Raw genomic sequence first — 17,184 nt, 5'->3', positions numbered from 1 at the left:
TCTAACAGAGACAGTAGATCTCACTCTAAGTAATAATTTTCGTATATAAGATGATTACTGGAGCTGATATGAATGGGGGTGCCGTTACCCTATAAAGTATAATCAGGTAATCCAGCAACTACATTCACATTCTCATTGAAATAAAACCTATGTATTGTGATTGATTTTCATAACTTTGTTCTCGGAACAGCACTGCGTCGGCGCACTATTCAGTCAGTTATGAATACGAAAAGAAATGTCATAGTTCGTAGTAGATGGTATGGGAACCATGCGCGAATAAAAATTATTTCAATAGTAAATTTTGAATTTTTAGAAGAAAAACCTTCATGTTTTGTCGGCCTTGTGCTATCAAATTCCTTTGGTGTTATTTCTTTCTCGGAACTAATTGATCAATTAAACGTAATAATTTATTTGTATGAAAATTTGATTGATACGAAATCTCAGGCACACGAAAACTCTACAATGTCGAAAATACAGTCAATAATTGTTTACATTGTGCTTCTTGCTGCTCTACCTATAGCCGTGTTTGCTATAGACCTTAGTCGGTTATATGGCCATGTACAGTCAGTTTCCAAGAGGAGTGGTAAGTGAATGTTGGCCCATCAAACTATTAAAAAAACTATCCATTATTGTTCACTTCCGGAATTACCTGAGCATTGAATGTTTAATCAACAAAAACCTGTTCTAATCCACCTAGTGGTGTAATGATGTTTTGCTCATATTACATATATTTTCAGAAATATCAGTGGAGGATTCTGTCAAAAAAAATCATAACAAACTTGAATATAAATTAGAATGTTTCTTACGGTATAGACTAACATAATCTTTTGAATTTATAAGCAATTATGTTATATTATTAATTTTCCGGTTCCATGCAATCTAGCAATCAGTGACGGTTTGAAATTTTGAACACATTTCCCTCTCTAGTTGCGGAACCGAAGGTCGAGTCAATAGCAATTTATTGTGCTATAAGACATTTCATTTAGGTAAATTTTGCCAAAATCGATTCAGCTAGCTCTGAAAAAAATGAGTAAGTCCCGTTTTGAAGTATTTTCACCACTTTTTCCGGTGGTACCGGTATATCCGAAACCAGGAATTGGAAACAATGAAACAGGTTTGAGCCAAATTTAAAAGAGTTGTTTCCTTTTTTGCATCGTCGCTCTAAATGATGGTTTTTACAAACTGACCTAAAGCTTCATTACAGCGGATAAGTGTGTAAATTTTAATTTAATGAGTGTATTTCTTTGTAAGACTATGTGAAAACTAAGAAAAACCTTTGAACTAGCTACATACAGTCTGTTACATAAGAGCGTGGTAACGATTACTCACGATCGGTAAAGTGGAATGGTGTGATTTTTTTTAACACAGAGGCAATGCGAGAATAAATCAACTGACTATTGTTTAGAATTCGATCTCAGCATTTTTTCAAAATTAGTACCGCGTACGCTTTGCGCATCAACGCATTTTTTTTTGTGCTCGCACCCGAAAAGTCCCAAAATAAACCAAGCTGCCGCGGCAAAATACATGCAAAATTCAATACAGTTTGTGAGTAAGTGGGTGAATCGTTTTAAATAGATTAAAAATGCCGACGACTTTCCAGATCGCGGTTCTGTCGGTGTATTATCGGACAAAAGACGAAAGGTGCTTCAAAACTGACATAAAAAGGTTTAAATATATAGTACGGAACTGTTCGCAGAAATTTGATCGCAAATAATTTGAAAGTATTTTGCAAAAACCGATGATGAGTGAAAAACATGTGTAAAAACATCCTGAATGGTGTCTTGAACTTAAATTGGCCCTCTCAGTCGCCCGATGCCAATCCAATTGAGAACGTTTGGGCTGAAATAAGGATGAAGCTTGTGAAGTATCGACCACAGAATTTAAAGCAGCTTGTTCGTCGAATTAACAAAATTTGGAGGTCGTTTTCAGAAGAATACGCGCAAAACCTCGCTTAAAGTATGCCTCGAAGGTGTCAAGCCATTATTAAGGGGATTGGACTTGCTATTAATGTATTTGCATGTAAGTTTTTGATCTAATAAAACAATATTCAAAAGTATTTTCGTGAGCGAAGCTCTGGCACAGTGGACGATTTCATTCTTCGTAACTCGTGGGATTTAAATGATTAAAACATTAAAAAAATCCTTACGATTATAAGGCAATATATTTGCTTTCTTCTAGTTGTTGTACGATAAGTGTTCATTACTTGATAATGGTTAGAGTAGCACAAATGAATCGCAAGCATAAACGTACAGCAACTATGAATATATCCAGACTTCTGAAAGAAAGTAAAGCTTGTATAGCTTTGGTTCAAGAATCATATTTCTAAAAGGGAAACTTTTACGTTGGAAAATTGTTCAACCCAGTCTTTGTTGCCTTCAATAAGAACGGTATGACTAATCGACGTGAAATGCCTCGAGCATGCATACTTGCAAATAGTGTTCTCGATGTTTCTCTCATATCGGAGCTCACGACTCGGGATATTTGTGCTGTCACAGTTGGTATGACTATTGATGGCATAGGCAGGAAATATGTCTATTTTTTGGCATATTTGCCGCATAACCAACCTTTGCCAAGTGATGATTTCAAAAAGGTTGTATCATACTGCTGCAAAAGTGATTTACCGATTATTATCGGTAGTTATACAATGCTCACCATATCATTTCCGACAAAGCAGATATAAATTTGAGAAGCTCTGATAAGATGGAATTTATGAGCAGTATAAACCTGCACAAAGTCAATGCAGGAAATCGTCCAAGTTTTGCGAGATATGAAAGAGAAGAAGTTTTGGACGTAACTATCTCTGATAGAATTGCGCATGAGTTGGTGGATTGGATCGTCTTCGAAGCTCGAACTTTCGTTATCTGATCATAAGTACATCTTCTTTGATCTTTCAAACGTTAAATGTGATATTAACACATATCGTAATCCCAAATCTACAAACTGGGACCTCTATGACGAGGGCTTGGCGACTACGGGTACCAACCAACAATTTAAACCCCAATTGATTTGGAAATAGTTGCAGCATATGAAGAGGCTGGTCCACTTCAGATTGTGCGAGCTACTTGTTGAAATGCTGAACATTGCTAGACTAAGGAAACTATGCAGAAGAGCTTGGAACCACCGATGCAGAAATGTGTCGACAGCTCTTCCCGAGATTTTTTCTGGTAGTTACGATTCTTGAACCCTTGCTCGAAGTGTTGTGACGATTGAATCGGCCAAATGGGCCGTTGAGAGTTTTGCTCCGTACAAGTCTCCTGGAAAGGATGGAGTTTTCCCAGTGCTACTGCAGAAAGAGGATGAACATTTCAAAAATGTGTTGAAGAAAATACTTATTTTTAGTCTTGCGACTGGAAATATTCCAAGAGCTTGGCAGGAAATAATTGTCGAATTTATTTCCAAAGGCGGTCGCGACACTTATGAGGAAGCGAAGAGTTTCAGGCTTATCAGTCTTAGCTCATTTCTTCTTAAAACAGTGGAACGCATAGTCGATCACTATATCAGGAATGTTAGTTTGGGTGTGCATCCGCTACATGGAATGCAACATGCTTACCAGCGTGGAAAGTCCACTACAACCCTGTTACATGATGTTGTGTACAACATTGAAAAAGCTTTCTCACAAAAGCAATCTTGCTTGGGAGTTTTCCTAGATATTGAAGGTGCCTTTGATAACGTGTCTTTTAATTCAATTCTGGAAGCAGCCCGTGGTATGGTATCACAATTTGGATACACGCAATGCTTAGCAATCGACTTCTTTGTTCATCGCTTCGGCAAGCAGAGATTATATAGTTGAGTGTCTGTGGGTGTCCTCAACGTGATGTACTATCACCACTTTTATGGAACCTAGTCGTTGATGGTTTGTTAACGAAACTTAATAAACTTAGATTTTCGACTTATGGTTTTGCCGACGATTATCATATATTGATGACCGGTATAAGCATTAACACTCTCTTTGAGTTAATGCAGGAAGCCCTGCGATCTGTTGAGCAATGGTATTATCAGGTTGGATAAATTCGGGCAAAACATCAATGGTGCTTTTCACTCATCGTAGGATAATTACAGGAGCTCGTCCGTTACAGTTCTTCGGCTCAGAGGTTACTGTGGTTGATCAAGTTAAATACGTCTGGGTTATTCTTGATTCAAAACTGAATTGGTCTGCTCACATTGACTTCAGGATTAAAAGAGCTTGCATGGCTTTCGGCCAATGCAGACGAGCTTTTGGAAAATCATGGGGACGACTCAATACCAGATACATTCATTGGATCTACACAACTATTGTTAGACCAATTTTAGCATATGGATGCCTTGTATGGTGTAAGACTGGAGAAGTCGTGACAATTCAGTCCACGCGAAATCATCTACAAAGGATGGTAATAATGGCGATGACAGGAGCATTCACGACAACTTCTACTGCTGCTCTAGAGGCGCTACTGTGCATTAAACCACTACATGTGTTCCTAAAACAAGAAGCATTATCTTGTGCATATTGTCTTAAGGTTACAAGGCTTTGGATCAGTAACCCTTTAAATTATACTACTAGCCACACTCGCTTGTGGTCTCAAATGGTTACGTGGGATGAGTATTTACTCGCTCCTAATGTTCTAACCAAATACAAATAATAATACCCCTAAGTCCCATACAAACGAACCGCCAATGTTTGGTTCACAGCCTGAACAAGCAAGCCTAGCAAATTACTCCCTTTTGTTGCGATAGTTTGAAAATGTGGAAGGAGATCGTTTCTGGCAACGCTTTATGCTAGTTGCTACGGCGCAAAACAAGTTTGTTTGTTTATGTTTTCCGTTGCTGTATTGCAACAAATTCAAAGGTACACTCCAGCTAATCGATGGATGAAGAATTGCGATATATTTTGGCAGTGATGGGACTTTATTTCATAAACGGGCCTTGCGTGGAACATGGGTACGATTCGTATACGTACCACGGAAACAGCGATTAGCGCTCTACACGATAAAATAAATGTTAAAAGAGAAACAAATACAAGCTGTGTATGCGTTTTCCCAATAGTCACTCATCTATGCGTGACCCAGACAAATTGATTATAGCACGAACGGTGGCAGACACAGCTGTTTTTCTCTCACGATGGATAAACCTATTAATTGAATTATTTTCTATTAGTATTATGACATAATACTAATTCGGTGAACAGTGCCGAGACATTCTAACATATAATACTGAGCAATTTCCGAAAAGCCAAGGAGCAAATTTCTGAAAAGTCAAGGACAAAAAAAATCCGATATGGCATAACCATATCTCATACACAACAACATAGTTCAAGTTTATTTTTCACTCCAATAAACAGTAACCATGGTGAATTTGATCTTACCCTTCAGTGTTGCTAGTTTTATAGAAAACTCGTTAAAGTACATTGTCACTCTGACAGTGTATCATGACAGTGTACCGCACGATGCAAAATGTGTCCTTGAAAATTTGTCGAAGTATTCCGTATTATAATTTGTATTTGTTCTAACTATCACATGCAGTTTTCCTTTCAAAACATTCAATGTGAGCTATCCACTTCGTGAGGAATGTTTGGTTGCTTGGAACGACAATTTGATGAACACATAGTTTTTTATATGGACGGTTCTCTGTTGAATGGTCGTGCTGGTGCTGGTGTCTACTGTCGTGAAATGAGGCTAGAGCAGTCTCATTCACTTGGTAGATACTGTACAGTGTTCCAAGCAGGAATCTACGCGATTCTGTATGGAATACAATCGGCACTTCAGCAGAGAATCTGTGGTAAACGAATATATTTTTGTTCCGTTCCGACGGTCAGGCAGCCTTAGAATCACTCAGTTCGAATGATTCACGGTCAAATCTAGTGATCACATGTCGAACTCAAATTGAAGACCTCAGCATTTCGAATGCTGTTTACTTCTTATGGGTAAACGGCCATTCTGGTATTACTGGAAATGAATGGGCTGATGAGTTGGCTAGAGCTGGTGCAACGAATGATTTCGTTGGTTCTGAACCAGCTTTACCACTTTCAACTAGTTGGATAAAGCACAAGATTCGTTTTTGGGCTGCATCCAAACATGCCAGCTACTGGCGCAGCTTGCAAGCTTGCGCTCAGACAAAAGCATTGATACCAGATTTAATCTGAAAATGTTAGTGTCTACTGCATTTTTTCAAGCATCATTGCAGTATTCTGGTCAGAGCTCTGACTGGACATTGCAAACTCAATTATCACATGGCTACTATTCAACGTGCTGAGTATTATTCGTGTGATTAGTGTGAATGCGATTATGTTACTTCATATCATCTGATATGTAAGACCAGCGCCCTATGCATTGAACCGCAAACCGGGGCATGTAATGTAAGTTGGATTCGATTAAAATTCAAGAAGTTTGCGTGGGACTGCAAAACCTTTCATTTAAGTTTGTTAAAATCAGTTAAGCCATCTTTGAAAAGAAGAAATGTTACTTACACACATACAAACATTTGTTTCTCGACGAACGGAGTCGAATGGTATATAGCATTCAGCCCTCTGAGCATCGGTTTTCACAGTCATTGCATAACGTTTCTGTGTGAGGAAGGCAAAAATGCAACATATTATACTAGGTTCCCTCGTATATGTAAACAGTCGTTTATTTGTCCCATTTATAAAAGTGGTGATCGAAATAATGTAGAAAATTATCGCCGAATAACAAGCCTCTCGGTATCGTTGAAATTATTCGAGATAATTGTGAAGCGGTGCAATTCTGGATCGCGTAAAGCATTATATTTCAATCGATAAGCATGGTTTTAAGCCTGGGAGATCAGATGGATGTTACTGATCTCAAAGATGCTTTTGACAAAATATCTTGGTTAGACTCATATCTTTCCGATAGGAAATTACGCGTGAAATGGACCACAGTACATCATCTGAGTTTTCGAATAAATCTAGTGTCCCACAAGATAGTAATTTAGGACCCTTGTTATTGGTATTATTCTTTGACGATGTTGCGTTGCTTTTGGGAGCTGGATGAAAAATAGTCTACGCAGTTGATTTAAAACTGTATCTCGTTGTTCGTAGTGTAGATGATTGCCAGCGACTGCAATGTCTGCTTACATTGTTCATCGATTGGTGCAGGAAAAACAAACACATCATAAATGCAGCCAAGTACTAAGATATCACATTTCATCGGACTTCATCTCCAGTAATATTTGACTATAACATTGATGGTAGAATTATCTTTAGAGTGGATAAAATTTGTGATCTTAGAGTACCGCTGGATGCTAAACTGACGTTCGATGTTTATCGGTCATAAATCATTTCGAAAGCTACACTTTAATTGGTTTTTATCGCTAAGATTGCTACAGACTTTAATGACTCGCATTGCCTTAAGGCTTTGTATTCCTCACTCGTCCGCCCAATTCTCGAAAACGCGTCGGTAATCTGGAGTCCGCATCAAGTATCGTGGAGCCTTTGAATTGAATGAGTGCAGAAACGATTAGTTCGTATGGCATAAGGAATTTAACGTGAAGAGATCCCTTAAACTTGGCACCATATTCAGATAGACACCAATTGTTGGGAATCGACTCGTTTCAGCGACGTAGATTAACGCACCAGGCGCTGATAATTGCTTAGTTCATTCGTAACCGAATGTTCGAAGTGAACACACGCGTTTTTCTTACAATCGACATCGGCAAAATGATGGTACCTATCACCGCAAAGGCTATATTATAGGCATTACACCATAGTGATAAAAAGCAGCATTCCCGCAAGTGAGTTCTGCCTGTGCACCGACTTCGCATCGGTATCGACAGTGGACTCTATTGTGATATACTCGGGCAGCAGCGGACAGTACCGTACATCCATTGTTTGCTACCCGCATCGCAGCCGTACAATCCTGAGTCAAGGTCACACTGAGCCACAACGGAGGAGTGAAGGATCAACTCACCTAACAGATGTGAGTCAAGGTCACACTGAGCCACAACGGAGGAGTGAAGGATCAACTCACCTAACAGATTCACTCCTCCGTTGTGGCTCAGTGTGACCTTGACTCAGGATTGTACGACTGCGATGCGGGTAGCAAACAATGGATGTATGGTACTGTCCGCTGCTGCCTGAGTATATCATAATAGAGTCCACTGTCGATACCGATGTGAAGTCGGTGCACAGGCAGAACTCACTTGCCGGGTCATACTGTTAAGTATTTTTTCTAACTTTTTCTTTTTACTTTTTCTATTTATATATTTTCTTTATCACTTGTGTTTTAATTCTTATTACAAGTGCGTGAGACTCTTTTCTCCCGTACTAAAAATATGAATATTGATGACAATGGGAGTGTCTCGGAAGAAGGCGAAGCTTAAATGAACGAAGAACGTTTAGAAACCGAGTCTGAATCCGAGATGCCGCCATCTCTTCCTCCGATAGCATCTCCCCCTCCGATAGCATCTCCCCCTCCGATAGCATCTCCCCCTCCGATACCATCCTCTCTCCGATGCCTCCATCTCCCTCTGAGATATTGCCACCTCGTCGAAAAGTTTACCAAGACGATGGCTCGAGGGGTCCGTGGATGGTATACTTCCGGCCCAAATCACCCAAATCAAAGCCTCTCAGAGTCCTGAATATTGCCCGGGACCTGACAAAACATTACTCGGCAATAAAATCTACCGAGAGGGTTTCGCCAAACAAGTTACGCGTTGTTGTGTCCGACCTGAAGCAAGCAAACGGGATTGCTACCAGTGAGTTATTCACGAGGTAGTATCGCCTGTACGTCCCATCTCATGTGGTGGAGATCGACAGTGTGGTCCGTGACGAAAGTTTGACGATCGAAGATCTGATGAATGACGAGGTAGGCCGTTTCAAACAAAAACCCCGACCTACAGCCAGTGAAAATTTTGGAGTACAAGCAAATGCACTCCAAATCGATAGATGGTAAATTTTACCAATCAGACTCGTTTCGCGTGATTTTTGCCGGATCTGCACTTCCAAATTATTTGGTAATGAGTGGAGTTCGTCTACCTGTTCGGATGTATGTACCACGAGTAATGCACTGTACAAGCTGCAAACAGCTAGGGCAAATGGCATCAGTTTTCTTCGACATCAAGGGGGCGTTCGATTCAGTTTCCATTAACGTTCTATCTGAAAAGTTGCATCAGCATGGTCTTTCACCAGTTTTGAACAACTTTTTATATAATCTATTGTCTGAGAAACACATGTATTTCGCACATGGTGATTTGTCGACAATACGATTCAGCTACATGGGTCTTCCTCAGGGCTCATGCCCCTGAGCCCCCTTTTATAAAATTTTTACGTAAAAAATATTGATGAATGTATCAACATATCCTGCACGCTAAGGAAACTTGCCGACGACAGTGTTGTGTCTATTATAAGACCCAAAGCTGCCGATCACCAAAAACCATTTCAAGATACCCTCGACAACTTGTCCACATGGGCTCTTCAAATGGGTATCGAGTTCTCTACGGAGAAAACTGAGCTGGTTGCATTTTCAAGGAAGCGAGAACCAGCACAACTACAACTTCATTTAAGGGGTGAAACCATAGCTCAGGCCTTTACATTTAAATATTTCGGGGTCTGGCTCGACTGGATGTCACATTAGGTATCTGAAACGAAAATGCCAACAGAGAATCAATTTCCTTCGTACAATAACCGAAACTTGGTGGGGCTCTCACCCAAGAGACCTGATCAGGTTGTACAGGTCTTGAAGTACTGGTGGGCGTCTTACCGCTGAAAAACAGATTCTGGGATCTCTCATATCGATTGCTTATCCGATGCGACATCTTGAATCCGATGGTGATAGAAAACTTTGAAAAGCTTGTCGAGCTTAATTCACAGACCCGTTTTTCGACCTTACATGGCTCAGAATAGAAATCTTTCTTCGTTTGTTTCCAATCGTGTTCATTTTTGGATACTTCTAATTCTACTGTGTTTTTCGACACATCTATGAGAAAAGAAATTCGTAGAATCTCGGATTCTGTACAAAATTTTTTATTAAAAAAATTAAAGAAGGCGACTGTAATAAAATGTTTTACACTGACGGATCATTGACTCTCTGACGAATCATTGACTTTCCGGCTGCTCGGCCATCCATGGAAGTTGACCATCAATGTCAATTTCCCTCTCTGAGCAGCCTAGATAGCCGTGTAGTGTCGGTAGCGGTTTCCCAACTGGCTAAGGATAACGCTACGGTCCACCTATACTAGTGGTATAAGTCCACCAAACAGGTAAGCCGTGTGGCATCCGGCGGAATCATTTTCTACCAAGAATTGATCCACTGGTTTCCTGTTCCATGTCGTAAAAGGCCACAAAAATAGGATCTCCTAAGTCAAGGTGTATTTCCGTGCCGATGACTGAATGGCTGCAGGAGGTTAAATAATGCAGTCGTGAACGGAATATCTTGGGGTTTTCCCTTACTGTGTTAAGGCCATCGTCCAAGTACCATGCGCGCGGGTGGTTTTAGGAAATTTTCGATGGAAATTTCGAAAAATTTGACAAAACCAAAAACATACAGACCTTTGAAATACTTTTATCTATCTACAGGGTGAAAATCACTGGAAAATTCGAAGGATTTTACGAGTCTTATCAAAAATAGCGCTGAAAAAATGAGCTTTTTTTGTAATTTTACACAATTATTTGAAAAAATAATTCGATGGAATGAAATTTTTTTTTTCAAAAAAACCTCATGCTGGCAACAAGGATCACATTCGAAAACATTTTTGGAAAACCTTTTCACGATTTTCATGGAAAATCAACGAATTTCATATAACCGATTTCGTGGAAATTTTTGAAATTCGTGGATTTTCTATGAAAAGCGTGAAAAGGTTTTCCAAAAATGTGTCCGAATGTAATCTGTGTATCCATAATAAAGTTTATTTGAAAAAAAAAGTTTATGTCATCGCTTTATTTTTCCAGATAATTGTGAAAGATCACAAAAACACTCATTTTTCAGAGCTATTTTTGATAAGACTCGTAAAATCCTCCGAATTTTCCAGCCATTTTCACCCTGTAGATAGATAAATGTATTTCAAAGGTCTGTATGTTTTTGGTTTTGCAAATTTTTCAAAATTTCCATCGAAAATTTCCTAAAACCACCCGCGCGCATGGTACTTGGACGATGGCCTTAAGCGAAGCTCTGGCACAGTGGACGACTTCTTTCTTCGCAACTCGTGGGATTTAAATGATTAAAACATTTAAAAATATCCTTACATGGTTCGCTATAGGCGATTATAAGCCAATATATTTGGTTTCTTGTAGTTGTTGTACGATAAGTGCTGGAGGTGGGTTGTTCGTTACCCTAATTGATAATGGTTAGAGTGGCACAAATCAATCTTCAGCATAAACGTACAGCAACTATGAATCTATCCAGACTTCTGCAAGAAGGTAAAGCTTCCATAGCTTTGGTTCACGAACCATATTTCCAAAAGGGAAACTTCTACGTTGGAAAATAGTTAAACCCAGTCTTTGTTGCCTTCAACAAGACCGGTTTGACTAATCCACGTGAAATGCCTCGAGCATGCATACTTGCAAATAGTGCTCTCGATGTTTCTCTCATATCGGAGCTCACAACTCGGGATATTTGTGCTGTCACAGTTGGTATGACTATTGATGGCATAGACAGAAAATATGTCTATTGTTCGGCATATTTGCCGCATAACCAACCTTCGCCAAGCGATGACTTCAAAAAGGTTGTATCATACTGCTGCCAGAGTGATTTACCGCTTGTAGTCGGCAGTGACATAAATGCTCACCATATCATTTGGGGCAGCACAGATATAAATTCGAGATGCTCTGATATGATGGAATTTATGAGCAGTACAAACCTGCACATAGTCAATGCAGGAAACCGTCCAACTTTTGCGAGATCTGGAAGAGAGCAGGTTTTGGACGTAACTCTCTGCTCTGATAGAATTGCGCATGTGCTGGTAAATTGGCTCGTCTCCGATGAGCTCGAACCTTCGTTGTCTGATCATAAGTACATCTTCTTTGATCATTCAAACGTTAAATTTGATATTATCACATATCGTAATCCCAAATCTACAAACTGGGACCTCTATGAAGAGGGCTTGGCGACTAGATTTTACGGGTACCAACCAATAATTGAAACCCCAATTGATTTGGAAAATGTTGTCGACGAGACAAACTCACTCATAGTTGCAGCATAAGAAGAGGCTTGTCCACTTCGGATTGTGCGAGCTACTAGAGGAACTCCTTGGTGGAATGTTGAACTTGCTAGACTAAGGAAACTAAGCAGAAGAGCTTGGAACCACCGACGCAGAGATGGGTCGGAGGCATTCGTGTCGGCTCGAAGGGCTTACAAAAATGCTCTTCGATCGTCTGAGCGAAGTGGTTGGAAAAGCCTCTGCATAAATGTCTCTAGTCTAAACGAGGCTAGCAGATTAAATAAGTTACTTTCGAAGTCTAAGGACTTTAATGTCAGTTTCTTAAGAACTTCAGATGGTGAACACTTGTCTGATGAAGGTGATGTACTTCACTATCTTTTTAACACTCACTTTCCAGGTTGTATGGATCCATCACCGACGGCTCTTCCCGAGACTTTTTCAGGTAGTTACGATTCTTGGGCCCTTGCTCGAAGCGTTGTGACGATTGAATCGGTCAAATGGGCAGTTGAGAGTTTTGCTCCGTACAAGTCTCCTGGAAAGGATGGAGTTTTCCCAGTGTTACTGCAGAAAGGGTATGAACATTTCAAACATGTTTTGAAGAAAATACTTACTTTTAGTCTTGCGACTGGATATATTCCAAGAGCCTGGCAGGAAATAATTGTCAAATTTATTCCCAAAGGCGGTCGCGACACTTATGAGGAAGTGAAGAGTTTCAGGCCTATCAGTCTAAGCTCATTTCTTCTTGAAACAGTGGAACGCATAGTAGATCACTATATTAGGAATGTTAGTTTGGGCATGCATCCGCTACATGGAATGCAACATGCTTACCAGCGTGGAAAGTCCACTACAACCCTGTTACATGATGTTGTGTACAACATTGAAAAAGCTTTCTCACAAAAGCAATCTTGCTTGGGAGTTTTCCTAGATATTGAAGGTGCCTTTGATAACGTGTCTTTCAATTCAATTCTGGAAGCAGCCCGTGGTCATGATATACCTTCAAGTATCACAAATTGGATACATGCAATGCTTAGCAATCGACTTCTTTGTTCATCGCTTCGGCAAGCAGAGATTAAAAACGTGAGTGTCTGTGGGTGTCCTCAAGGTGGTTTACTATCCCCACTCTTATGGAACCTAGTCGCTGATGGTTTGTTACGGAAACTTAATAACCTTGGATTTCCGACTTATGGTTTTGCCGACGATTATCATATATTGATGACCGGTATAAGCATTAACACTCTCTTTGATTTAATGCAACAAGCCCTGCGATCTGTTGGACAATGGTATTTTCAGGTTGGATTATCTGTAAATCCGGGAAAAACATGAAATGTGCTTTTCACTCATCGTAACACGAATAAAATCGCGACTCACGTTTATCCCCCGGAACCAAGGTTTCGTCGATACCCTGATGATAATGGCATGTAACCATGGTCCCAGATCGTCATTGCTCCATGAAGTTTGCTAACTTTCGAGAGTTTTTTGACAAAAGATACTGAAAAATTCACTGAAGCAGATTAGTCTTTCATAAATATCACCTTCTAATGCGCCCACCTTAGCCAGTCTGCCTTTTTAATTGCGATCGGACCCAGATTAACGATATTGAATCAGACCGTCCGGTTTGAATAACTGAGTTTGTATCAATCGGTGATGTTTTGATTGAAGATGCCATTGCATGTGGACCGGTTGATGTATAATCCGTCAGTGTAAACACCTTTTCACAGCTGACTGTTCTAAATTCATTATGAAAGATATTAGAGGTCACTTGAGGGCGTATGTGATCCGGAATGCCACGAATCTTTTTTCTCATGGATGTGTCGAAAAATACAATAGAAACCGAAATATCCAGGAAATGAGCACGATTGGGAATAAACGAAGAAGGATTGCTATTCTGAGCCATGTAGTCAAAATACAAGGACATAAAACGGGTCTGAGAAAAATGAGCTCGACAAGCCTGTCGAAGTTTTCAATCACAATCGGATTCAAGATATCGCATCGAATTAGCAATCGATATGAGAGGTCGCAGAATCGATTTTTCAACGGTAAGACGCCCGCGAGCACTTTGAGACGCATCGTATGAGTCGACTGCATGCAACATAAGGCAATACGCAAACAACGATTCTGAATTTCTTCCAGTTTAATAAAATAGGTGTTCGCGGCAGACCGGAAGTAGAATCATCCATATTCCATTACGGACAATATCGTTGCATGGTACTGCCTAATCAGGTCTTCTGGGTAGGCACCCACCAAGTTCCGGTTATTGTTCGAAGAAAATTGATTCTCTGCTGGCATTTTTGTTTCAGATACCTAATGTGATAACCCCATGTGCCTTTGGAGTCGAACCAGACCCCGACATATATAAATGTGAAGATCTGAGCTATGGTTTCACCCCCAAGTTGAAGCTGTAATTATTCTGGTTCTCGCTTTCTTGAAAATACAACCAGCTCAGTTTTCTCCGTAGAGAACTCGATACCCATTTGAAGAGCCCATGTCGACAAGTATTCGTGGGTATCTTGCAATGGTCCTTGGAGATCGGCAGCGTTGGGTCCTATAATAGATACAATGCTATCATCGGCAAGTTGTCTCAGCGTGCAAGATGTGTTGACAAATTTATCAATGTTTCTCATGTAAAAACTGAATAAAAGGAGGCTTATGCATTTATGGCGATTTAAATTACGATAGGTATCGCTACCGGGGGGATCGGGGATCAGGGATCAGCTTCCACTTGCAATCGTAGCGATGTCGAGCAAAGGGATAAATCCAGCGCACTAGGTCTTGCTGGTGGTGCAGGAATCCGTGTCATTTTTCCCGCTTTCATGATTGTCATATAGAAGTTGTCGAAAATATAACGGATCATAGCTGATCTGTTATCGTCGAGAAGACAACCCGTACTATGTGAGTTGAAGTCTCCTAAAGCCAACGTTGGTGCGGAAAGGAGTTCCGTGGTATCACTGAGCCGGCAATGCCCAACCGAGGCTCTTGAGGGAGTATAGATTGGATGACTTAGCCATCGAAGGATACGATTGCTGAAAGAAGGAGCCATTTTGCAGTCAACTGCTTTAAAAATGTTTAAACTGTAGGAATGAAAGCCATTAATAGGCTTCTAAGAGGTTCTGAAAGATTGAAGTGGTGAAAATTCTTGCTCGGAATTTCATTTTCCAAGACCTGAAGCTTTTTTCTCCGGTTTTTTTTGCCATCACTTCCAGCTGTTTTAATTTTTTGAGACCCACAAGAAAACACGAAGATACTTTCGAACCCTTACTAGAGAGCTAACTAGAGGACATATTTCTCCTCTTTCTGAAGCTATGAAGAACCGCCGAAGATGTACCTTCAAGGGCATCATCAGCATCGCTCTCGTCAGTTGACAAACAAGTGAAAAGATTTACTGGAGGTGTAGCACTCTTCAACATATCAGCAAAAGGACGCTTGGTATGTTCCTTAAGTGAACGCCTTATCTTGTCTTCGGGAGATTTGAACGTGAGGTATGCCGAAAGGTCATGCGGCCCCTTCTTACGCTAGAGACACTTTTCAATGTCCCCACCGCATGAGTTATCCGCATGACTCCTCCACACTTGATACAACGGGATTTATTGCAATAATGGGATGCTGTATGTCCCAATTGTTTGCAATTGGTGCTGTTCATGACCCGCGGTACGAAAAGGCGAACAGGTAAACGAACTCGGTCCAGGAGGACGTAGTTAGGTAAAGTCGAGCAAGTGAAAGTCATCCGATACGAGTCTGATGGGGTATAGGTCTTATTTCCATCCCCAGCGATTGGTACTGAACGCAATTGATTGCAATCCAGTATCTTAACATGCTTGAGCAGGGAGTATTTAAAGCCGCCTGCCCCATGCTCGAGAACGTCCACGCAAGCCAGACTCGGATCGGCAATCACACTGTCTACCTCGACTTCGCGAGCTAGTACGCATACGCGATACTCCCGCTTGAAAAGCTCACAAAGAACGATCTCATTAATCTGTTTTGCACTGGATAACAAGACCCTAAGCTTGTTTGGGCGCACTTTTCCAATTTTTTGTAATGTATTATATCGCGAGGTCAAGTCCTTTAATAGTCTAAGGAGGTTTAATTTTTTTCCTTTGGCTTTGGTCCGGATGTAAACTGCATATGGTCCGATCGGAAGTGCAAGCCCATCGGGGTAGCTTCTAATGCGAGATTTATTTCATCAGAAGCATCCAGTTCATCGTCTGGGGGAAGGTCAGGTTTTTTTTTTCAAAGTTATATTTATTAAGGCATAATCCATTAAGGTTTACGATGCCAAAGGCCTCATCGATGGTAGTGGTTCTTCGTGGCGGTGGTGTTGAAATATGACGTGGAAACGTTTCAAAAGTTGCCGCGTCCTTCTGTGGGTCCGCGGGAAACACCCCCAGGCTACGAAGGCCCGGCGGGTGGCCCGCATGTTGGTCATCGAATGGAGCGGCTCTTCGTTGGTGATGATGGTGGTGTTGCCGAGGAGAATAAAAAAAACACAGAGAAGTAAATGTTGTGGAAAACGGAGTGAAAAATGGGGGTATGGAAACGAAAAGACTAAGAACGACAGAGATCTAATTAGTTGACATCGAGATGGTGAAGAGACATAAAAAGGGGAAGCGAAAAATTAGTGACAGCAGAAAGATCTTGTTAGTTTCGATGAAGATGGTGGACAGTCGGGGGATGGGGAAAACCGGGCGGATGTTAGTAACGAACCTGTAGGCGAAGTTTATTCTTAGCCTCAGTTGAAGTAGCGTCAAGGAAATGGAGCAAATTAATAAGTAATATAACAGATTACACTTGTACGTTAATGTGTTTAAGGTACTTATAAATGAGGAGCATATAAAGACTATCCCGACTCGCCAATACATCTCGGATCGGAACCTCAGGTGGTCTACCTCGGGCCCTAAGGGATTTCTTAAGCTCAGACCTGGCGTCACGGTTAATTGGAATCTACCGACATGCCACGGAACTATCCGTGCGGGTAAAAATTGGAGGACAAAACTAGCGGTATTGATAGCCATATGTAAAAGAAAAAGAAAGCGGTACTTAGCTTTAAGATATCGAGCGATGAACTACCGCTAGGCCCGGCCTGGTCAATCTGTGTCTTTCAGCCTCTCG

At 40.8% G+C, this 17,184-nt stretch overlaps 1 protein-coding gene across 3 annotated transcripts in view; it reads left to right on the top strand.

Moving 5' to 3' along the window:
- Positions 1 to 222: 222 nt before the first annotated feature.
- LOC131435451 (IDLSRF-like peptide) overlaps positions 223 to 17,184 on the top strand; it is a 303,940-nt gene continuing 286,978 nt past the window's right edge. For 2 of the 3 annotated variants that reach the window (XM_058603348.1, XM_058603349.1), the window contains exon 1: positions 223 to 583. In XM_058603348.1, coding sequence (XP_058459331.1) covers positions 463 to 583 — 121 coding nt within the window. In that variant the 5' untranslated portion in view covers positions 223 to 462. The remainder of the gene's footprint in view (positions 584 to 17,184) is intronic. The other variant, XM_058603347.1, reaches the window with a different exon arrangement.

The sequence above is a fragment of the Malaya genurostris genome, chromosome 3 (assembly GCF_030247185.1).
Source record: "Malaya genurostris strain Urasoe2022 chromosome 3, Malgen_1.1, whole genome shotgun sequence".
NCBI lineage: Eukaryota > Metazoa > Arthropoda > Insecta > Diptera > Culicidae > Malaya > Malaya genurostris.
This window is presented reverse-complemented; position numbering and strand designations above follow the sequence as displayed.